The 24,398-nt window shown below is 36.0% G+C and overlaps 1 protein-coding gene across 1 annotated transcript in view; it reads left to right on the top strand.

Moving 5' to 3' along the window:
* LOC124360699 overlaps positions 1-23,212 on the top strand; it is a 116,306-nt gene extending 93,094 nt beyond the window's left edge. The window contains exons 3-8 of the mRNA XM_046814531.1: positions 10,606-10,941; positions 12,434-12,624; positions 17,368-17,511; positions 19,010-19,185; positions 19,344-19,506; positions 19,605-23,212. Coding sequence (XP_046670487.1) covers positions 10,775-10,941; positions 12,434-12,624; positions 17,368-17,511; positions 19,010-19,185; positions 19,344-19,506; positions 19,605-20,695 — 1,932 coding nt within the window. The 5' untranslated portion in view covers positions 10,606-10,774 and the 3' untranslated portion in view covers positions 20,696-23,212. The remainder of the gene's footprint in view (positions 1-10,605; positions 10,942-12,433; positions 12,625-17,367; positions 17,512-19,009; positions 19,186-19,343; positions 19,507-19,604) is intronic.
* Positions 23,213-24,398: the final 1,186 nt, after the last annotated feature.

Raw genomic sequence — 24,398 nt, 5'->3', positions numbered from 1 at the left:
ACCAATTTTTAATATCGTTTTTCGCTGACGCATGAGCTTGCAGAAGTTACTCCTTCGGGAGTCCTTAAGGATAGGTTTTAGGGTGCCTTTTTAAAAATGCTTGATACCAACCGAGGCCTGGAAGATTGTTTTTAAAAAAGGATTAGGTCTTTCATTTTGTATTAAGAATTCTTGAACGCTCAGTTGCAAATCTTCTTTCCGTCGTGGGAAACCTTTCCGACAGCAGTCATTGATCCATTTTTCAAGTGTATCCTCTTCTTCCTTCGTCAGTACAGGTGGAGGACCAAGTTGTGTTTTTGAAAACTTGTCACTAAGCCGAAACTGAATAGTTGACCGAGGAACACCATGCTTTTTTGCTGCAGCCTTTTTGGTCATTCCATTCTAACATCTTGTAAAGCTGCCTCAAGAGAATCGGCTTTGTAAGAGAATTTAGGCATAATTTGAACTCCGTTGGTGATCTGAAAAGAAAAAAGTTATTTATTGTCATGCCAATATCTATACATTGACATAGTGCCAATCACTGCTAGGTTACAGTGATTGGCATGCCAACGAGAAATATATATGTGTGCCAATGACTGTTTCAAAATTGAGTTGTTAAACAATAACAATATTCATAAAAAGCCCCATTGTTTTTTATACTTCGAAAGATGTTATTTTGGCTTAAAATAAACAATCTCTTAAATACATAGTCATTGGCACTCCCCCTGCCGATGACTATATTTCATAATTTTTAAACATACAGTCATTGGCACCCCCTTTGCAGGTTTGATTTTGAGGTTATTTAACTTAAAACCTATCAAAAATGGTTTTCAACTCCTTCTACATTACAGCTATCATTGGTCTTAGTTGCAAAGATTTATCTTATCAAAGGGAAAATAACATAGTACAGAGAAGCAACTCTAAAGGAATTCACAAGAAGATCAACAGAAAAAGCTTACCTATACTAAAAATAATTTTTCCAGACACCACGTGCAGTCTATCTGCAAACATCACAATACCAATTGGGGAGAACTGTTAAGAGAATATCTAATGAACTATGTTGGCATTCAATGCTGCCAACCTAAATCTTGTAATGAACAAAATAATTACAAAGTGCCAAATGACTGTACTAGTGCCAATGACTGTATGGTTTACCCTATTCCTTAGGCTTTTTTCCCGAATCCAATGGTGCATGAATCGAATCGATACGTTGCCGGAATATACTGTAATGACGTGATTATGCAAGGGAATGTTTGTTCATCAAAATTTTGATGAACAACAGTTGGAGGGTTAAAAGGAGACGTGCTATTTGCACTGATACAGGAAAATTACTATTTATTCTATATTTTGCACTTCTTTTAATTATGACTACGTAATTAACATTTATCCTAAATATGACCATGGCTGATTATATTCTAACTATTGATTCAATATATTAAAGTATTTTCTTAATTCATTATATTAGTTAAATATTGAAACTATTAACATAGCTGACAACACTTGTATTGGAACATAAATTAATAAACAAATATGAGAACCACACAGTCCTGGAGAGACGACTAGTTAAAGACATAACGAGACCGGGTTATGATGCGGAATGCCAAAAGTGGCAGTGCAGCTACAGCCGTAGCCTCGCCGCAGGCACAGATGGAGAAAACAGTTGGGTTACATAAGTGATGTGCCCAACGCCCAACCCAGCCAGGCCACGGCCGCCGATCAGATAAGTCGCACCCGCACGAGTACACGGCATCATCACTTCTGCGGGTCGAGGTTCAACTCGTGTCTGATAACGTCCTGCGTGTGTATGTGTAGGAGGCTGTACTGTTACGTTTCAGTATTTGGCGAAAATGACCTGCGTTCTCATGTTTACAGTCTGGGTTAAATTACAAATATTTAAAACGCACAAGTTGGTAAACTTGAGGTCCTTTAAAGTGCTTTACTTCCTACAGTCCTAACTTCAAATTGATTGTATTCTGCCAGTCGGTTTAATGCATTGTTCTTTTCCGTTCCATTAAACCAGCCTGTAATAATAGCAACGATGATCGCAATCATCGTCATCAACTCATGACCGTGCTCTCAACGCATGACTTCCCTCTAGCCTTGTGCTCACAGCGGCTCCACGACTCCGTTACTCACACCACATCCTGCTCCTCAGCCAGTTCCCGGGATGATATCTCGCGCCCAGACGAGGTCAAACGCACTCTTCGATTCTTATACAGCTGGAATCGACAGGTTTCGGAAATATTTTGTAGGTAATCGGAAGTAGTATGTTTGAAAAGTCGACGATAGGCGACTGGAATCCAGTCCGGCACGCGTCTGCAGGCGGACACGCCTCTCGCCAGCTGTTCTCGGCCGAGGACAATGAGCGTGTAAGTGATGGCTGCTGTGATCCTGCGTCCTGCAAGCACGCTCTGAGGACACGTGAGACGATATTTACATAATAGCCAGATGCAGATACAGCCTCGCCCACTCTCGCGTCCATCAATGCCCAGATTCTATCTGGACGTCCTTCGCATTTATTTTCGGAGATTACCATTTTTTGTAGCGATCGCCGTTTAAATACTCGTCTTTTCAGCGTTTTACTGCCGCACTTGATAATAATGGGGTGGGCTTCCTTATAAAGCACCGAGTTGCCGCGCGCCCATAAACAATAGTTACATGACGTAAGCGCGAGGCGGCCCCTGGCTCCGGCGACCGCGGAGCTGGTGGTAGGCCATGGTCATCAATAAGGCACAATCAGTTGCAGACAATGTTGTGTCTGGTGTACTGAGAGGTATGGCCTTTTGTGTGGTGACAGAGCTTGCCAAGTTTCTTTCTTTGTTCCATCAGAGATGTTTGCAGTTGTCATTCGTTCACGCCGACTCTTCTATGAACCGACACATTTAGACATGGTACATAACAGCATGATTTAACAGAAAAAATTTAATTCAATATCTTGTTAAGATGATTTGTGGCAGTTTTATATTGCACATTAATTTGTCGCTAAGGCAAATCGGTTTAGTCAAGTATAAAAGTCTTTTGCAAAGGTAACATATAATTTGATGATAAATTTTCATAGCCGCAAAGCTTAGTTATCACAACAGCATTGGCACAAGCAATTACTTGACAACAGCGACAATGGTTTTCACGAACATTTCTTTTTCGGTACCCAAAAAATAAATCAGGAAAGTAATATTTCTTAAAATGTCTGTTTAAGTATTGAATTGCATTTTATATGCGGAATAACTATTACATTATGGCCTACTCATCGACCGTGCATATACTGTTTGTGCATAATTTCTAAGAACTAATTGAAAGTACATTACATGCAGCAATAGTTTTTATGACATATATCTCTTTTAAATGAGATCGGAGATAGAATCCAGTTTAAGCTCGTATCAATATTCCATTGATCAGGATTAGTGTCAGCCGTCTCTTACAAACTTACTTTCCCGCAAGCAAAAAGTGTTCTTTTGACAATGACATGGCACATTCCACTTCATGATATTATAGAGAAGGGTTCTAATTATATAATTGAATCATGGTAAGGCTGGGTTGTCAAAGCATTTTCCTAGAAGCCCTTCATCAGTTGATGTCCCTACATTTTGAGTATCTCGAACCAACAAAATAATAATTTCAAATTTTTCTTAGAATTCCCTAACAAACTTTGAGACCTGGTTGCCTTATCGTAATGTAATAAAACGGTGTAAAAATATGGAGAATCGTATATTCCAGAGACCCCAACGTTGGTCTCTGTAATATTATCTAGGCATGAAATAGAAACAAAGTGTAGTGTGAAGGTGCGATGTCACATAGCCACAGGCATTGGCTAACCGAAGCATGAAAAGAGCGATCCAACGATCTAAAATTTCCCCAACGTTACTTGAGTAAGCACAAAGCCGTGTCAAAGGCGAGGAAAGCAAAATCAGGTTCTGAGGTCTAAGTCTGATAAAGATAAAAGTGTCCGGCCACCTTCTTCGGCACTCGACACTGATACTCCACATGTGGAGAATATAAACCCATTTTTTTAGGGGAAGCGCAGTAGTTGAACCCCCATTTATATTCTTTACTCTGTTGATGGGGCAAGAGATTGAAACCATGTTCCTATGCTATTAATGTATGTTCCAACTTATCCAGATTCGTCTGAAAGCCCTACTTTCAAAGAAGAGGTTCTCCATCTAAATTCCCTCTTCAATGGACACGGTGCTCAAAATAACAGAGACACGAGAAAATAAACAAATCTGCGGTGCTAGCATTATATTAGTATGATAACCGCAACCATTCATCTCACCCAGAGCAACGTCGCGCCCGTCATCCAGCGCTAATGGGTTCAGTTTGCGTAACCCGGTCGTGTGTCGCGCGTGTTGCGCTGCCTGTGTGACCGGAGGATTACCGACGGGTCCGGCCCGTGACGTGTACTTTGCTCGAAGTTACCACCTGCTCGGACAATCTGTATTCCAGTTCGTGAGTCTCGGAAAGGGTAAGGTAGCGGAAAGTGCTGGACAGCCCGTCACCCCATTACACCTGTCCTTTCTTGACATTTCAAAGCATTTACTCTACACTTTTCAGAAATCGCTTCCCGAATTCCCAGGATATTTGAAAGCCACTTTGAGTCACGATAGCCACTTAGCAGTAACATGCATTTTCTTAAATGCAACACTATTTTTATCATAGTTTAGGCCTATATACCATTATGATGCTGCGTTGAGCAATCTTCAGAAAGAAATCCAATTATGATAAAACTCATTGCGTTTACAAGTACAATACTTTATAGCTTATCGAAAGCCTATACTTACACTTGTAAAAGTGTCTTTCTGCACTCTCATATTGACTGTAATCATCCCCTCCCCCGCCCTTACTGTGGCAATGTTGAGCCACAGAGGGCAGACAAACAATAACAACAAGAACGACACGTGGGTGAAATTGTTGACAATGCAGCCCGGTGGCGTTGAGAGGGGCAGGAGTGGTAGAAAGTAAGAGTGGAAGGAAAGGTAGAGGAAGTAGAAAGTAGGGGTCAAGGATGATGATGTCACCATCTCGCAGTTGACCAGCCCTAGTCCTGCATGCTGTTGCACCTCATTGGTGGAGTGCGCCGTCACAGGTTATGCAAGATGTCGGTCGCACGCTGAATAAATAACAAACTTTTGGCAATGACGAAAGCGTCGTATTAAAAATACCACTGCGCAATAGATTTACCTTCAATATCTTCATCTTGGATTTATGTCTTTTCAGAGATGAGGGGCTATATTGTATTTAATCAGATTAGAATAGTTTAATTATAATATTTTGATCTATAATGAAAGCGACTCAAATTGACTAAAAAAGTTTTCAGAGAATGAATGCTATTTTAACCCAATCGGGTTTTGTTGTAGGTCCTTGGAAAATTACACAAGAAAAACAATTTGCACATCTACCTGAATTCTGTGCATACAATCTCGTGCAGATATTCTTTAAATTAACTCTTTCAGGAAACTATCCAAGACTTGTAATTTGTTATAAGCTTTTTTATAAACAGACCATGTAATAAAAGGTTTATGTTTTCCATTGTTAAATTGAATAGTAAAGTTAACATTTTGTAAGTTACATGAAATCATTTATAAAATCTCCTTGGAACAACTCATGCCGTTTTCTTCAGCGATTCCGACTGGTATCCACGCACGAGCCAATCACCGTCTGACCGAACCTATCTAGATTCAGTCCAGGGATAAATCCAAATCGTACCCATTGTTTGTACTTGCATAGCCAAGTGCAGGGCCATAAAGTCGCGTGTACGCAATCGGTACGCGAAAGGTTACATTGTTTACGGGGTATGAGCGCGTGCTGGGGTGGCGTAACCCGGTAGACCAGGGCACGGGGCGTGGGGCGTGCGTGCTACCGATACCACCATCGATACCGATATCGATAACCGCCAGCGATACTCGGGGTAAGGAGATGTTTATGGCACCCCGGTAGCTAATTGCGGTCTGAGATTGTATCTATGTCGATGTATAAGTGAGCCGGCTCTATGCAAAACCGTGTAGCGACAGTGCCGTGCTGGCTGGATGGCGAACTGGGAATCGCAGTGTCTGGCTCGTCCTGGTCAGGCAACGTGTACACTCCGGGAGTACGATTCGCCCGGTAACGTATCCAACATCAGGTACAAGGAATAGCCTGCTAACAAACAACTCAATTTACCATTTGCCGCACCATAAATCATTTTAGCTGATAGGGATAGCTGACTTTATTTAGGTTCAATGGTTATATATTTGAGTGTTACATTATTATTCTTCAGCCAAACTACCACGATTAAAAAACGGTCGGGCCTACTCTTACTACAACCACCAGTGAACTATTGAATCTTACTAATACTTATCAATATTCATTATTCAGTATCGTTTACATCAAGGGCGCCCAAATTATACGGCATGTAGCCATGGGTTATTTACTCACCCATGAGCAACTAATTGTTTCTAGACAACATTGAACTTCTCAATCGATGTCGGAATCACGATATTTCACCTTCGATACTTATCAGACCTTGACCATCGATTGTATGAGCAATCGTATTTATCGTGATCCTCTGGCTGAGGAATCAGGAGTGACGCAGGTAAACAGTCCGGCCTCAGGAGAAGCCTCGGGTAGTTTCGGAGCTGGAAGTGTTCAAGGCCCGGCCACACGATTACCGCCTGCCTTCCCTCGGGTGTCGGCTGTGGGCGACCTTGCACCACCGCTCAACTAGAACATGACTCTCGGCTGAACGTGATACATTTCACAGTTGACATTCCATACCTGGAGAGATCACAAAGTGCACTGGACACGTTCAGGATAGGCCTTGAACTTATAGATACGATAAAGGTGGCGCGCCGGCAAAAACAAACCCGAAGGTCGAATCAAAATTAGTCAGAGGACTGGATATGGGAGCTTGATGAAAAAATTAACGAGTCTCTACTACCAACATTTAAAGACTCCATGTAACCTACCCACAACTCGTCTTGTGTATCTCTCCAAATTAATGGATTTCGTCTTGTCATTTGAACACACGCATGGGTGTTTAGAAACTCTCTGGTGGTCTTTCGGGGATTTGTTTTTAGGGTCAGGGCCATACCCACCGAACAAAAGGGAATACATTACATTTATAAATACAACTAGATTGAAGACCAATGAATTTGTAAAAAAAGATATGTGCTTGTGTCGGTTCTTAAAGTTTGCTAATTTAATGTACTCTGTGTTATACTTGCTATTTTAATAATAATAATATATCCTGAATACATCAGTAATTGGGTAGGTCTGTACTGTTACCTCCTCCACCCGAAATGAGATCCTGGATACGCCCCTGCTTCGGATTAAAGGTTTCAAGGCAAACACAAAACATACTACCATTAGTGAGAAATTTCACTTTACTATCTGTGAATTTTACTAAAGTTTAGTTATATTTAAGTTTGTTACAGAATTGTATTTTTAAATCTTTACTTTACTTTTTTAAGGTCCTAACTTTTAATATAAAATTAAAGAAATGTTATTTCATTTAAAAATTATAGCAGTTTATAAATTTTAGTTGTTTCTTTTCAAAGTTGGCATAACAGCATTCATGAAAATGTCAAGAGAAACGTCCCAAAAATCTACCCAGTTTGGTACGATTAGTCAAAAAATTGTAAAATGAATTTTTACTGTTTGTATAAATCGTATTTCAGTTGCATAGTTATTAGCAAGAAATTTAGCCCCGCTTGAAAAATGTTTTTACATTATAATCATTTGATTGTGAAATTTGACTCTAAAATGGCAAAAGTTCTGAAATTAAGAGAATTATTTAAAATCTCATGCTCAAAATTAGGTTCCTATAAAATTTACTAACTTGAAAACCTTGTCACGATTTCCCTTCGTTTTACAGTGATTAGGCTCTTAAAATAACAATGTTCTAACTTTCGCAGTTTGCTAAACAATTTAAATACTCAAAAGTAAAAAGGCAGACAGTTAACTAAAAGTGTACCATTCATATTATACGGCATTTCGCACCCAAAACACAAAATCCGAAAGATTGACACAAAGTTGAAACAACTTTGAGAAATTTACAAGAGTTGTCTTCAAACTTTTTGAGTAAATTAGTAAATACTGTACCTAAAAAGAAAAAGTTTTCACATTTAATTCTTAAAGTATATTGGTGTATATTAAATTAGTGACTGTTTTGTATTGATTTTACACAATTACCTTACAGTCACCAATTAATTATTATATTTATCTCTTATATATTACGCGATTTTTGTTGTGATACAATAGTTTTGTTTATTCCGATTGTACAGACTGAGTAAGCCAATCTTATAATGCATATTTGAAATATTCGCTGTAGAGATTCATTCGATTTTTGTAATTTGCACACAATTCGGTGATTCTACTTTAGCCAGTAACTGGAAGTACTTAAGTATGTAATAGTAACCCATGTACATGATGTAATATGGTTAACCATTATTCTCCATTTCAACACCTTTCTAATAGCCTAGTTTTCGGTAATACATGTAGTGTAAAATTAGTGATAGTTATACAATTTCAATAGAAACTTCCATTGTATTTTTTAAATTTAATCATATATGTTTCGCGGTATCCGAGTCCAAATCACGTGTTCTTGTCAATATATCCGCCTAGAAGTTGCACACAATTGCTAGAAATATTTTCAAAACCATCAACCATTCTATTCGCTAACAATCCCACCTTAAATTTAACAATCAGATTTTTCAGAGTAAAGTCATGATTGGCTGCACAATGAGGGAAGCAAGCTAATGTTTGAAGCAGATAGTTTGATAGTAAAGAAAAAAAATTAAATTGTAAATTCATATATTTTCAATTTGAAGATAAAAAGTGATAAAGTTTCATCGGCGATATTCTTGGAGATATCCTCGTAGTAGACAGGATTAAGGACTCTGAGATCTAATATCTATTGGAATGATATAAATTCTATTCCATTTGTTTCATATTAAAAATGATAAGGTAAAGTGTTAGAGAGAGCTTCTTAACCCTAACTTCACCTGGCAAAATAAGACAACTTTACTTTACTTTACAAATTGTAACATTTTAAACAGTGAAAGTTGTCTGATAAGATCATGCCTATTCGTATTTGTCTACATATGAAGTAGTAATTTTGGGAAATATGATTGATTCGAACCAAACGGTAAAAATATAAATATTAAATTAACCAGATACTTCAAAAAATTAGTCCAAAAGTCTTTTTTCAAATACTTTATAAATGAACGAATGTCTTGTTCGCCAATGACCCTTGAGAGCTTCGCTGTCATATCGAGATTCAAAATTAATTTCAGGAATTTAAAAGAATCTCGTTAGTCGGGTTTATTTACTAATTAGCACTTATAACGTAGTGCTATCCATTACTATCACGTTCTATAATTAATTTCAAGTTTAATTTAAGGCATGGATATACAATTTACCAAGTTGAAAACCTTCTCACGATTTTCCTTCGTTTAACAGTAAACTAAGAGCACTAGTACACTTGATTAGATGAAAAGACATAAAAGGCTTAAAAGCTCTACAAAAGGTTCCTAATGGCAAAATTACGGCTGTGAAAATTGATCTGACAATTATCCTGCAGTGTGCCCGTAATGCCGGACATTATACAACCTCCAGGTGCTGATAATAACAGATGAGCGGCGCGGCGGCTATCCCGGCAATCTTCTGACCTCCGACACTCGGTCTTGACCTGCGCGCGCATCATCGGCTCCACCTGTCAGGGACCTTGGTCCACCCACGCCTGCAGCCTCTGGGCTCTGTGCGAAACGGTGGTTATGGGCAAAATTGCGTAAATTTGGTTATCGTTGTGATGCGCATATCTTACCCAAGAGACCTTGTCGATTTTACTGTTAGCACACATGAGTCACTTCCCAGGCTTCATCATGAAGTAATGGAATATCTGTCGAGTTGTAAGTGAGGATATTTCTATTTTTCAATAAGCGATTGACAAATCATTTGCACGAGAATATTTTTCAATTTTCGTAATATTTGTGTTATAGCAGTTATAGCGTTAGTGTTCTATAGTAGTTATAAACATAAGCTTCACTTCTCTCTCGCTCCGACTTAACCTGAGTGCACATCGTGCCTTTGACCCCGTGATACGTTTATTTCTCCTTAACAGTCAGGAGCATGACAACAAAAGTTTACATCACACAGTACTTTCTTCTACGCTTGCCAAAAAGAGGAATCTTGTTCATAAATAATCGAGGATTTGCTTACAATATGTGTCTGTAATGTGAGCTGTTTCTACATTTAACGTATTATTTTTAAGTATATAGATAATAAGTCAACAACTAAACTATTCATTAAGCTAATACTAATAGGATAACTGCAAAAACCTGCTCGGAAAACACGATTTATTCGTTCCTGGTGAGCGAATGGTTGGCGTCTTAGCTTATCACCCCTGGGATCCGTGTTCAAATACAGAGTTGGCAGGAATACTTTATACTTTAACGAACAATCAACTGACCCTAACCTGAAGTAATGTGGTAAACTGTTCTGGATTAGAACTTCTTTATTTTCTAAAGAATTCTCGTTAGTGCACTTTGTCTCTCAAGAAGCATACATATACTATTTATACCGAGTGCTGATAAGCTGTAGTTTAATATATTATATTAGTTTTGCACCTCCTTGATTATTTCTTGCCTGTTTCAGATGTAGCAGGGCCGACCGCCGCCAAACAGTTCTGCTGAGTAGAAGGAAAGGACAGATGACGATGACAGTACTCAAGAGACGCTCAGCAAGTCCAGTGCGGGGTGAAGTGTGTGGCAGTGTCGTGTTATGAGACAGTGACAGTGACAGTGAGTGCAGTGAAGTGTGGACTATGGCGAACACAGCGGTCTCAGTACACTCGTACCAGTCGGGGGATCGCTGCTCCACCACCCACTCCCTCTACAAGGGCAGTGTCAGCAGCTGCAGCAAATTGTCGGTGTGTGGCCGCGAGGACAATCTCACCCCAAGGATGTTCCTCGACCGCTACTCGCTCCCCAGGTAATTTTCATACATCACTTATTTCTACGTGCAGAATGTAAGTAGTCATAGCTTTATTTGATTATCAACAAAACTCGTTTCGATTACTATCCATCTGTACGATAACTTTAATAGTAAGATTCTAGAGACTTGATGATCCTCTTGGAACCTCTTATTGACTTTGTGGGTGTAAATGTCAAAGAACACTCTGTCATCACTCTGTTTATACGATGAGTCTTGATAGAAATGTTTTAGAAACTTGGTATATCATCTTCATCCAAGGAAGAACCATATTGATTTTCGGGTGAAAAGGTCAAAAAACCGTCCGTACGGCTATCTGTGCTATAGATAACTCGTGGTAGAATGTCCTAGAAACATAAACTTGATACATAAATTCCTCTTGGTTCAAAGAAAAACTGTATTAATTTATGAATCGAAAGGCCAAGGAATGGTCTTCCGCCCCTTGCGGGATAATTTTCGTTACGTTTTGTCAGGTCCTTCATATTCCATTTTATTGGTTTATTACATATTCTTTTTAACTAATTCTCACTCCCTATTTTGAAATTTGGCGACACCATATGACGTTTTCTGTCAAGTAGCCTATAATAAAGCTATATGAGTTGTAAACGTTGACATACAAATCATTAACATGAGTTTGAATGTAGGTTCTTACAAAAGTTCCAACCCATAAAAATAATGCTGAAAGACAAAAATCATGACTTTATATACGGTGTTCGTGAGATTACTTTTTCTACTTTTCAAAACAAAATTATATAACTTTGAAGATTATAATAATATTCTCGACTTGTGAACAAATCGTGAGAAATGGAAAAGACATCACTCACTGTATGTGTAGTACTAAACAAACAAACAAACAAAAACACATACTAACATTTTATATAATAAAAAACTTGTAATTTTTTCAGGTTTGGTATCACAACTACTATCACAATAGAAATTTTAATGATTTATTTTATAAAAAAGGCAACACCACTCATTTATATTAATTACGAATCCTATGGAACCATCAATTAGATTTATATTATATTGTATATACACAAGTTAGTCTCAATCTTAGGTGCTCCCTGTAAAACACCTTCAAATTTTTCACAATAGAAGTACAAAACTCAGTAAACTTTTTCAGTTCAAAACTCTCCTGAGTGTTCTGAGTCCTGAAACTTTAATTTTGACCATGCTTGGGTCTCTAGTACAGACCTCGACCTCGAACTCTTCAGTCGCAAGTACAATGGCACCAGGGTTGAATTCATGCAAAGATTTGGAGGTATTTCCTGAGATAGGGATATCTTTCAATCGCAATATATAATTTCAGGAATGCTTGATATTACGTATTATTAAGGCGTTGGCTAGGGTGTACTGTTATAACACGGAAAACTACGGAGTTAGTAACAGTTACCTAAAGATAATAATCAAGATGTTTCCAGTAGGAGTACTCAGATATTTGTTTCTATAATTCGTTATCACTATCAGATACAAGTGCTCTGTGTTGTGACAGGGTGGTGAAGATCGTACCACAGGAGCCGGTGAGCGTGGACAGCGAGGAGGCCGGACCCATGGCGCTGCTGCACGGACAGCTCCTCATGTTCCGGCAGTACCGCAGTGGCAAGGTGGAGGCTCGCAGTGAGGTCAAGACGAAACACGGGTCGGACCTGGTGTCACTTGTCGTCATCCCTGACACATATCAAGGTGAGGTCACTTTGGATGTGTGTGAGACTTGCAGTGCTTAAAGGGACAAACCCCTAGAGCTAGGTATTTCTAGAGAAGAGGTAGATACTTCGCCTGAACTTATAAGGATGTGTATAAGAATTACAATAATTCTAAAAGTAAATACCGTCAGAGCTGAGTTCTGCACCAAATATAACTTTATATATATATATATATATATATATATATATATATATATATATATATATATATATATAGAGATATAGAGAAGTAGATACCTTTCCTGAACGTAGTATAAGTACTCGTATATGTGTAAGAGTTGCAATGATGAACCCTGATTTGATGAAATGTTGGAAAAAGGTTCAAGAATAATTTTTCTTCATTGGTTATGTATAATTTATTCAAGCGTCCAATCGTTGTTGAATATTTAACACTATATTGCAATAGTTTATTATGAATGTAAACAAAATTTTATAATTTTATTATTATAAATCCAAGCAAACAAATAAAACCATCCAAGTTTGAATATATCCACTAATCAGCATTTTTATAGTGAACCAGAATGTGCCAGAATGCTTTTCTCCACAATGTTGTTAAATCCTGAACAAATTAGGACCGTCGATGAACCTGTTTGGGTTGACATTCCCCCGAGAATTACAGAGAATCCGAACTTCCATCTTTCTTCATTAGTCAACAAACTGGTTACAGATTTATCTTAATGGCTGAATCTTCTATATAATCCACAAAACGGAAGAGAAGAGTTAACGAACCAATTACAACAGCTGAAGGAATTTAACTAAAACTTCGCAATGCCGGACAGTGCAAAGGACTCAACTATTATAACGAGTAGATTTAAGTCACACAGAGATTACGCCTGTGTCTCAGGATGTAATAAAGTTTACAAAGGACAGGAGCGGAAAGAAGCCCGAAGGATCTCCCACAATCATCCTACATCTCACGTTATAGCCCTCCTGCACTCTAGCCTTGGCGCCCACTCCTGCTGGGCCTGATGTTAAACCGTTTAATTGATTATACACAGGCTCTCTACTTCAACGTCAAGTGGAAAATGTTATAAAGTTGTGTAGTGAAACATTGGTAGCTGACACACTACATAACCTCAACAGTGAGATGCAACATTCGCGTATTCCAGTTTGGCTATTATTAACACTGAAGGTATATTGTGTTACAGTGAGACACAATTTAATAATAAATTATTTATATAACTTAGGATCCTATTACACTTAAGTACTCTATCGTACAACATACATTCATATTTATGGGATTACTTTTTTGTGTAGCAGATTTAAACTTCTAGCTCGGAACCGTTTATAATTACTCGAGACTATAGGGTTACATGATTATTTGTCAGCCTAATAAAATGCCGTGCCCAAATCAGGGTTCCAGTTTTTAAATGGAAACACAACGTCGAAGGATGACGAGGAAAAATCCAACAAATACAGAATTCCGCTGCCCGGCTCGACTTTATTATCGTTACCTAATCTTTAGGAACATTATATTGAAGGAGGATGAGAAAAGGATCCAACAAATACAGAACTCAGCTGCCCGGTTCGAGTTAATTATTGTTACCCAATCTTTAGGAACATTATATTGAAGGAGGATGAGAAAAGGATCCAACAAATACAGAACTCAGCTGCCCGGTTCGAGTTAATTATTGTTACCCAATCTTTAGGAACATTATATTGAAGGAGGATGAGAAAAGGATCCAACAAATACAGAACTCAGCTGCCCGGTTCGAGTTAATTATTGTTACCCAATCTTTAGGAACATTATATTGAAGGAGGATGAGAAAAGGATCCAACAAACATGGTCCCGCTGATAGAAATAAGCAAAACAATGACTTGCTATATGATCCGAAAAACATTGCAAGTAAGGCCACCTCAAAACTCCAAGCTCGCGAGAAAATCGCACTTCGCTGTATCCGTCAGGATGACCAACATCATGTTTCAAATTTGGCCGAACAAGTTTTTCCTACTCTAGACCAAAGTTGTAAGCGTCTCCGAGTGTGTCAAGCAGCTTATAAGCTGTTTCAATTTTAAACTAAAAGTTGTCAGATTTTGTAAGCTAGTTCTTAAGACTACTGTTAATTGTGAACTATTAATATAGACTACTATTTGTTCTGTTTTAATTCACTTAACGTTTTATCGTAATCAGTTGCTTTGAAATGCATTATTGTATTTAAGACACGCTTGTAAAATAAATGCATTACTTGTCTATTTATTTATTGAGGTTTATGTTTATAGCTATAAACAATTATTTGTTCTTATTTTGTTATTTTTACTGTAACAAATTTATTTTAAATTACGTGGATCTGATTATGCTTTCCTTGGAAGCGAAAAACCTCATAAAAATAATACTTCATTATTGAAGTTTTTAAATTAATGTATATTTAAAATCCAGTAGGTAAGAAACATCTATAATGCAATTATCCTTCTGCTTCTTGCTAAATCATCTCTGGCATCAGTAAGGATAATTCGTATGACTGACGGAAAATATTTGAGTATCATGTCTGAAGGTAAACATCTGCCTAATAAACCGTGGGTCACATAACTGATGTGCACCAGAGTAAATCACTAACGAAATCTTCCAAATATTATTTAAGTGAAACTTAGAATGTTATGTTACTAGTGAACTATTTACAGTTTAACTAACGGACTGTATTAGTTAATGCAGGTAAAAGTAAATCGGCTGGTGAGACAAAACACGCTGTTTTACATAATTCGAAAACAAGGGAGAACCCTTTAGGGGAGGTTCAGTTTCACATCGGCTATGGGCAACACTTACAGTTTGTTTGTTTGACGATTATTATCAAGTAAACAGGGCGCGATAGCTAGCCACTGGACCGGGGAAACTGGCCTACAACCTCTAATTAAATATTACGAAACGAGGTTGTTTGCGTTCGCAAGATGATAGCGAGACGGGGGCGTGTGGAACACCTTCCCCGCGCTAGCGTTCGTGACGTCACGCCTCTTGGCGATCAAACTGGCGAAAAATTACTTGGAAATTGAAACCAATTATGTGTGTCTCTTTGAACCAAGACGTAACCAACACTGGTTACGGGATACCGCGTGGGCTAATAATAAATTACTAATGTTGATTTTTGCAAGTATCAAATAACTGCAAGTAAAATGTATAATTTAAATTCGCCACTTAGTTGCAAGAGTTAGGACAAGTAAAACGAGTTAAAAAGAACAATTTAGTGCAATAAAGATCTTGTTCACGGATATGTTAACTGTATAATAGTTTACTATCAATAACTTAGGACAAGGTAAAGCAAGTCATTGATTTAAAAGTGAAAAGGAGGGGGATCTAAAATTTATAGTAGTCTGGGTTTTATTTTATTGAACACTATTTTACTAGGTTCTTGGGTCATTTTGATCAGTATTTTAATATAACAGTAATAGGCCTATGTAGTAAGGACATAATAAGTCAGAACTATCTATATTTAAACTAAACTCCTATAAAGCTGAAAAAATTAAAAATGTACTAGGCCTATATACAATTCTGTGAATCTCCCTAGTAGATTACACATTCTAATAATTGTAGTTAAATTAGGTTTTTTTATTTATTTTTATTATTATTAAAACAATATCTTAATGTATTATAAAATTATTTTTACTAGTATGATGTTTGGTACTTCGTTAACTATACGATTCTACAATCAAATTAATGTTCTTTGGTTTTAGTTTCAGAGAGTTTATAGATGGAGAGTGTTAACATTATGCTTTACCTGTATAATATGTTCTTAGAGTAACAACACACTCTCCAGATGATTAGCTAGGCCAGTACCACATTGGTTTGAAGACACTAGTTGACAATTTTGTAAAACACTCACATTGACACAGAATTATGACAGCAGTTCCAAAACCAATGTAATATTAGTGACTATTAAAGCGCTCATTCAAGCCCTCAGTTTTGTAGTTATTAATTTTATTGTTTAAAATGAAAAGAGGCATATATATGAAAAAATATATATGACCATACATTAAAGGTTTTTCTTAATTTTGATACAAAAAAATCATTTGATGTAGTTTGTCCATGGAGTAAATAATTATGGAGGCTCGATGGATTGCTATGTTCTGGGCCCACCAAACATGCCTACGGCCCTGAGCTACAGTATACCTTGTTAACACCTTCAGTGCAACATGAGTCACTGTAACACCGACTTTAGGATAGTGTCAGCAACTATCCGCTGCAGTCAATTTTTTAAAGATATAATTAATACAAATATAAATGCTTTTTAGTTTTTCTTATTGTTGATTAAAAAATTGTTGAGAAAAAAATTCTCGAATTTTATCATTTAAGTATTCATAAATTGTACACTTTACAAGAAAAACTAAAGGAGTTTCATTTCATACTAATATTTTAAAATATAATATATCACAAAAAAGTGTAAAATTGTTTTGATGTTTTTATTTTTCTTGAGGAGAAGAACTAAGTTTATTTCACTACAGCTGGCTCTTACAACAAATGTACGGTTTGCTGAATTTATCCAAATCGATTAACTATTTTGAGTGTTACCATGTTCAGAAATATCATTACATCCTAAATAAATGAATTTTGGAATAAAAGGTTGTTTTGGGTTAAAGAGTTTGCGGATTAATCAAAATTGAACAAAGTTTATATATGGTGTAGATTGCAACAGGTAGATAAATGAAACCAATGCCAATAGGCTTTCTACTTGTTTAGTACAACTGAGTTGAATAACATGGAATACAAATGTATGATGGATTGTTGGTGTTGCAGGATGGTTCTCGGTGGTGACAGAGCGAGGTCAGGTAAAGGCCAGGTGTTACAACTCCGTCCACCGCCTAGTCTCCGCACAAGTCACCGCCTTCCTCACCATGAGCGACATTGTGGGCTACAGTCTCAACAACAGAACCAGTGCAGGTATGTTGTTTTGTAATCTTTCTAATCAGTTTTTAGAATTTTGCTTTCTAAATTATAATTCTTTTGGTTTCCAGCAATATAAAAACATACTTGGTTCTCATAATTAAGAATAAGTCTAAAGTAGGAATGTATTGTTTTGGTTAACCTCCATTACGTATTGGCTGCTTTTATGGCCTCAGATTAAAAGGAAATTTATAGGTTTAGAGAACCAGGAGTAATAATAGTGTAAGTTACACAATAATGTTAAAATAAGATATTCTTTGGACAATCCACCAATATGTCTTAATCTGATTAAGAGCTCTTCTATACAGACAATCTACACAGACATTTCACAGCGGTACATGTCACAACTCATATGCAAATTCATTCATTACATTTACTACATTATTCGACATTAAGTTGTTTGAACTTATGTTGAAATCATTCCAGTATTTTTTCATACATTTCTTCCTTATTCAATACATTTTCCACTAAGATATCTCCTATCTGAGCCACATTTTTTTAAAGCTTTATACTGAGTGACATCAAACAGAGCATTCAGTCTCCGCGCCTTGAGATTTCTGCTGCAGTCAACGTATCAACAAGTTATTAGATAATCTTCAATAATACCTGACAACGTTTTAGCAGAGACCAAATAGATATACACTACAGATGTTTCAACAGGTCCCCTTTGCACTAACCAACAGAGGTCTTAACAAACCTTTTTTACTTTCTGTATGATGGTGAAATTTAAATAAATAATAAATACAATATCTCTAGTAGCCTAGTAACCTTCAGCATTACTTTACTTTCATTAGTATGGTTTTGAGGAAAATCGTCTTTGTCAAATCTTTGTAAATCCTGCTTTAGAAGATGATAAAGCTGCTATTTTATTTACTTAATTACATTATAAATCACAAATAAATAAATATTAAAAGGTTTGACTATATTAGAATGCATGCATTACTGAAAATGTTTGCAAAACCGGATGCACATGTATCTCAAGTTGTTCAACATGTGTTTAGTTTAATCTTTTAAGTTTTTATACATTGTTTAATGCCTGCATGTTTTAAAGTAGCACCTATAACACAATTTTTATTTGTTAAATAGAACTAGAACTAGAAATAGAAACAGTAATGAAACTATAATGCAAAACTGGACCGATATAAATGTATACACACCTTTTCATTGAACCATCACCTACTATACTGATATAACAAAAGTAATTATTCCATATAGAACATTATTTGAGCTGCTACATTTAAAATTAGCTACAATACTTCTAATTAATTATACATCACTACTACACATTGGACAAGTCTGTCATTCGTACCTGTGGAAAATAAGCCTTGTAAAATGAAAGATTTCCATCAAGATTCCACACAAAAAATCTGTTCAAGAATTAAAATTGTATTCTTAATAACTAATTGAACCTCTATTAAATAGTATAATTAATTCTCATTCATTTAGTCCACCCACAAAAGTAATTTTCAAATTTACTAAGATTGCTACTTTCCAGATGGAACTAGGCAGCAGTATACGAAGACCAACATTAGGAGTGGTCAGGTGCTGAAACTGCTAGCCGTATACCAAGACTTGGCCAACCAATCAACTCGCAGCAAACGGCTCTCTTGGCCTCTTATTGGTCGGACGGAGGCTAATAGATACGCTCAGTGCCTTACCAGTGGTGATCAGGTACTTCATTTTAACAAAGTCAATATAATGTCTTAACATGGAACATATATAAAAGCCTTCAGCAGTTTGATTCGTTCTTGTATCCAATCAACTTTGAAATGTTCAGTGTATTGTTGATGATTTGAGATATAATACCTTTTTCATGCTGTTGGAAATAGGTGCTCTACATCCCGGTGACTACACATGGTCAGTTCTACGCTGTGGCAACAGCTAGTTCTGCCAATGACGACACAGTCAGTAAGGTGTATCAACTGTCCAAGCTGCTAAGGACCTTCCCTCTGCCTGTGCGAGTCTGTATAATCTCCATGCAGAAACCGCAAGGTCAGTTTTTAGAAGCACAGGGAAAAAAAATAATGGTTTATGCATAAGATTACAAACAAGTAATTTACAGAAATTTGATTTAAATGTGTGTGTTTTAGGCTCTATGCTTCTTGAAACATACAAGAAAGAAGATGTAATATTGACTTGCATTCTTCCACCTCGTGATAATGAAGAATCCAGCAGTAACCACCAATACCGCCTCCTGGAAATTGACATCAACTCCAGATTCTATGTACTTCGCTTTGGTCGCAGAGAATCAGATGAGCGAAGGCTTTTCCAGTCTCCTCTCGTCCAGAATGCACTGAGATTCTGCAGAGAGAACAGTGACAAGTGGTGTCGCCAGTTGAAAGTTATTCACCATATTTACCCAAAAGAGCATTTACTTAAAAAGCAAGAGACTCCGGAGAAATCAACTAAACCTCGTAAAATCTCTTTAGGTGACAAGAAGACAGTTAAATCAGCGTCATTCAGATTTTCAGCTTCTATGCCTGAAGATCTGCGACCAATCAACCGGCCACTACCAAGAAGACCTGACCAGGTGTCCAAACCACAGCCGCAGACCAGAAGTGAGGTAGAAGTCCATGACAATCAGCATCTCTACTCCAATGTAGCAGAAGAAGTAGAGGAGCCTCAGTCATTGCGCCCACAAGTTGTAGCGGAACACCAGACCGTCTGGGCGACACCCATACACAACACGTCCTTGGACAACAACTTGGGAAGGAGAGCTGAGAGGGAGTCGAGACCCACACCCACCCCGACCGTCAGCTCACTGGATGACAGATTGAGCGAGGACTTCAAAACTAAAATAGTAGTGCATGGTGTGCGAGTGCCTGGTTTTGATGAGAACAATTATGCAGACAGGAACTCTAAATATAGAGTGGTTCGAAAACCTGTGAATCCCCCAGAGGTAAGAGTGAAACCATTCTACAAGACCCGTGTTCAGATAGGGCCTGACTATTCGGCAGGATCTGACATCCCATACTCTGTAGTCGTCGATCAGGTGTCCACATCTGAAGACAATGTTTATGCTGAAATTGGAGATTCTTATCCCACTCATGACAGGAGATATTTTTCTTTTAACTACCAGCGTAGGTTACATCACAGGTACGACTATCAGACTGGAGGCAGTGATGGTACATTTTCTGGGACAACAACCTCTTCTTCCAATGCAGAAGAGTCCTCTGTTTGACGTTTAACACTAAGTAAGACAAGATTTGTAAAAATACAAATTAAATAATGTTACACAAGAAGTTGTTGTTAGCATAACTATATGAATTCGAAAACAAAACAGAAGAAAGCAATTGACACAAAAATATGCCTATTCAAAAAGAACATCGTAACAAACAAAATTAATGCTTTGACTCCCATGCCTCTTTCCTTACTAGCGATCTTTGTCAAGCAGCTCTTGACTATTCAGTATTTCCATGACAAATATGGCTGTTTTAATAAAAAAAAGTACAAGAATAATCATTTATTAGTACATTAAAGATAAAGTAATATCTCTAAACCTAAGTTTTAGGAAAAGACATACTACTTTACATACTAATATGAAAATGCTCAATCAGTTTCATATTTTAAATTCAATTTTTTTTTTAAGTGATATACTTGTTTGTGAACTTTTGTTTTTTATACACATAAGGCATAATGTAGGTAATTAGAGTTTTTTATTAAAAAACTATTTTTATATTTTCAATTTTATAAATCTTTTAATTATTTACAAATAATTAAGTTTACTATAGCAACACAATAAACAAGCCATAGCCACTTTATCACATTTGTAAAAAAATCAATATTCTGCTGTAAATAATATTCTTGGATATCTATAAAACAAATATGAAAAATACATTCTTTTATATACACAAGAGAAAATCTTGGCGTAACTCAACAACTTGCTGATTACACCAGATTCTGGACACTTTCTGCTATTGGCGAGTGTAATTTAGGGAGTAATCAGTGAATTAATTAAGATTAACTATTACTGTACCAAGCATTGATGAAATGATTTAAACACATACATTTGAACTTCACTTTTGGTAAAGCAAATGAACACTCTCAGTGTATTGTTCCTAAACAGATAAACGTCAATGTCAGTAAAAATATGGATTTAAATTTAGTGAAAAGAAATAATAAAGAAGAACAATATAATGAAATTAAATTATATGAGCTATTTTACAAATTTAAGTTCTTACTGTGTTTCTTAGGTTAATGTAAAACTGAATTTATTCAATAAAAAATGACATATTGTACAATGTGTAGAGAAAGTGCTCAACAATAGCTTAGTGAGAAAGTCTGTAAATACAATATAAATAAAGAATTTTGTACATATATATTCTAGTTTTAGTTTTTTTAGTTGGTTGCTATTATATTATGTCCAGGTCAGTTTCTGGTTCTATTGTTTTAAAATAAAAAGAGAGAAATTTGTACAGAACCAATGAAAAACATCGAAGGATTTCATAAAACTAAGAGGGAACACTAGTTAGTTGTCAGTCTTGCATCTGAGGTTCTCCTTTTAAATGCAGGGCTTAAGTTCAAAACAGCTTTATAAATAGGGATTCTTCTGAAATCCATAAATGTTTTGCTATAGAAACTTATGTTCCAGTGTCTGAATGCTATTAAATTGTAAAAAACAAAATTGACTATAAATACTAGTGGTTTATGATTTATACTCAGTATAGATTTTCCCATAAGAAACTCTGTTGTATATAAAAATTATATATCATTAGTATTAATAGATAGTGTTTTACAACTCATTAGCAATGAAACATTAAAATCTAAGTTTCTATAGTGAAACATTTATGGATTTAAAATTAATTTCTACTTATAACGTTATTTTAAACTTAAGCCTCAAGTTAAAACTGGAGCTTCAGCTTTAGTGCTGTCCGCACTTCACTAACATTTCCTCTTAACAGTACGATTTGGGATAAAACGAAGAAATTACAACATTATTTCAAGGCAGTTTTTATAAATAATACTTTCCCCCGCCTAATGTATAAAGTAATTATTTACTTCCTTAAGTAAATTTACTTTACAACCTAAGGATTATCTCCCTTAGGTAAAGAAAAATAATTGATTTAATGTTGTAAGTAATAAAACTATGTTTGGTAACAAAAAACATTCCAGAGCTATGTAGGTCATATTAGAAATAATTGTTATTTAAAATGGAATCCAGATTCACACAACAAGCATGTATAGTTTATTTAATAAATTGTACGTGGTGAAAAATATTTTGTGTCACAAGAGAAAATGTACACTACTGAGCTGTTCCCAAGCCTTCGCCTCATGCAGTCAAAATTCTCTTTCAGGATATCAAAATTGTTTTTCCTCACTTAATAAACCAATAACTATTGATAAATTAGTCATATTAATTTATTTAAAATCTTAACTTTTCTCAAATCATAATTAGTTTTTAAAAGTTGGTATTTTATAATGATATTTATGACAAAATAAAATACATTTTTATTATTATAGGTAATAAATGTATCAGTTGTACTGTATTATGTTGAAAATGGATAAATCACAAAATTCTACTATACTTGATCTATTATTCCTACTGATTAAAGTTAAATATAACCTCAAAATAAATACATAGTTCTGCTTTGTTTATTTAGCCAGATTTTATATTACCATACACTATTTTCTATTTGTTACCAAATAGTGTGTACACTTGTCAAATTGTACAATAAAAAATAAAAAACTTTTCTTACAATCTGTCTTGTTACACTTGCCTTTTAGAAATATGAATCTCAATACAGATATTTTTGGTTCAATAAACGGAGATTGAACACACAGCATCTGCAGTAATTATTGCATTGCAATGAGGAAACCTTATCACTGTTGGTTGAGAATTAGTTAACCACACTCAGGTGGCAGAAAATATTTGTACTGTCCGTGTGCTGTACACTTAAAATCTCAATATCCTCTAGCACTAGAACATTCAATTTAATCAATTGCAGATTTCTTTACTAAAAGGAAGACTTCTATTAATTTGCAGCACCGATAAAGATGGATGGTTTTTTAGAAGTCCAAGACAAAAGTAAAAATTAAGCAAGGTCACATTGTCTTTTATCAGAAATGATGACAATGGCAAAACATTGTTAGTGAGAATTGACATGTAAATTTTAAAGACCCTAATACAAATGACAGTCAATTATGTAATTAAATACTGAGGGCCTAAGAGGTTCAGAGGAACTATTCACAGGTAAATTCTGTACACTATTTTAAATATTTTGATCAAACTAAAATCATTGATTCAAGAAATTTGAAAACTTCCAGTCACTTCCATTCTAAGATTGTGTTAGAGCTTACATGTTATGTGTTTGCCCAGAACGCAACATCACGTACCTCGTTGCAAGTCCAGTGGTCACCTGAAGATTTTGTCACCTACTATAAATTTTTGTACAGAAGGAAGTGTCTATTTTTCGACGTAACTAACTATGAAAGTTCTGTTACTCATACCATCCATCGAATCATTGCCTTTATATGTTCTTCTTCATTTTCAAACACAAAACTGTGAAGAGCAGAAGGAAGCAAGACTAGTAGGGCAAGAGAAGTACATAGAGTTGAATATTTTTGCAAGTACAATAACATGAGCGGGTACCATACAGAGATTTTTAAGGCACAAATTACGTATCAACCATTCTCACTCCCAAATCTTTTGCCAAAATTCACTAGTTATTCCACATATTTATGACCCTGTGAAACATATAGTACTTTAATGAAGATTTAGGTTGTTATTTATGTTTTTGGTTTTTGTTTTACAAAGGTCTTTACGGAAAAGACATATCATGTCCTATAACTAAATTTTGTGGGTGCATGCGAAATTTTTTGTTTTCAAACTGTACATTTTTATTATAAAAAACTGATTAACACAGTCATAATTCAGTTTGAGTTTC

The sequence above is a fragment of the Homalodisca vitripennis genome, chromosome 1 (genome assembly GCF_021130785.1).
Source record: "Homalodisca vitripennis isolate AUS2020 chromosome 1, UT_GWSS_2.1, whole genome shotgun sequence".
Lineage (NCBI taxonomy): Eukaryota > Metazoa > Arthropoda > Insecta > Hemiptera > Cicadellidae > Homalodisca > Homalodisca vitripennis.
The sequence above is the reverse complement of the archived record's forward strand: the minus strand, read 5'-3'. Positions and strand labels throughout refer to the sequence as shown.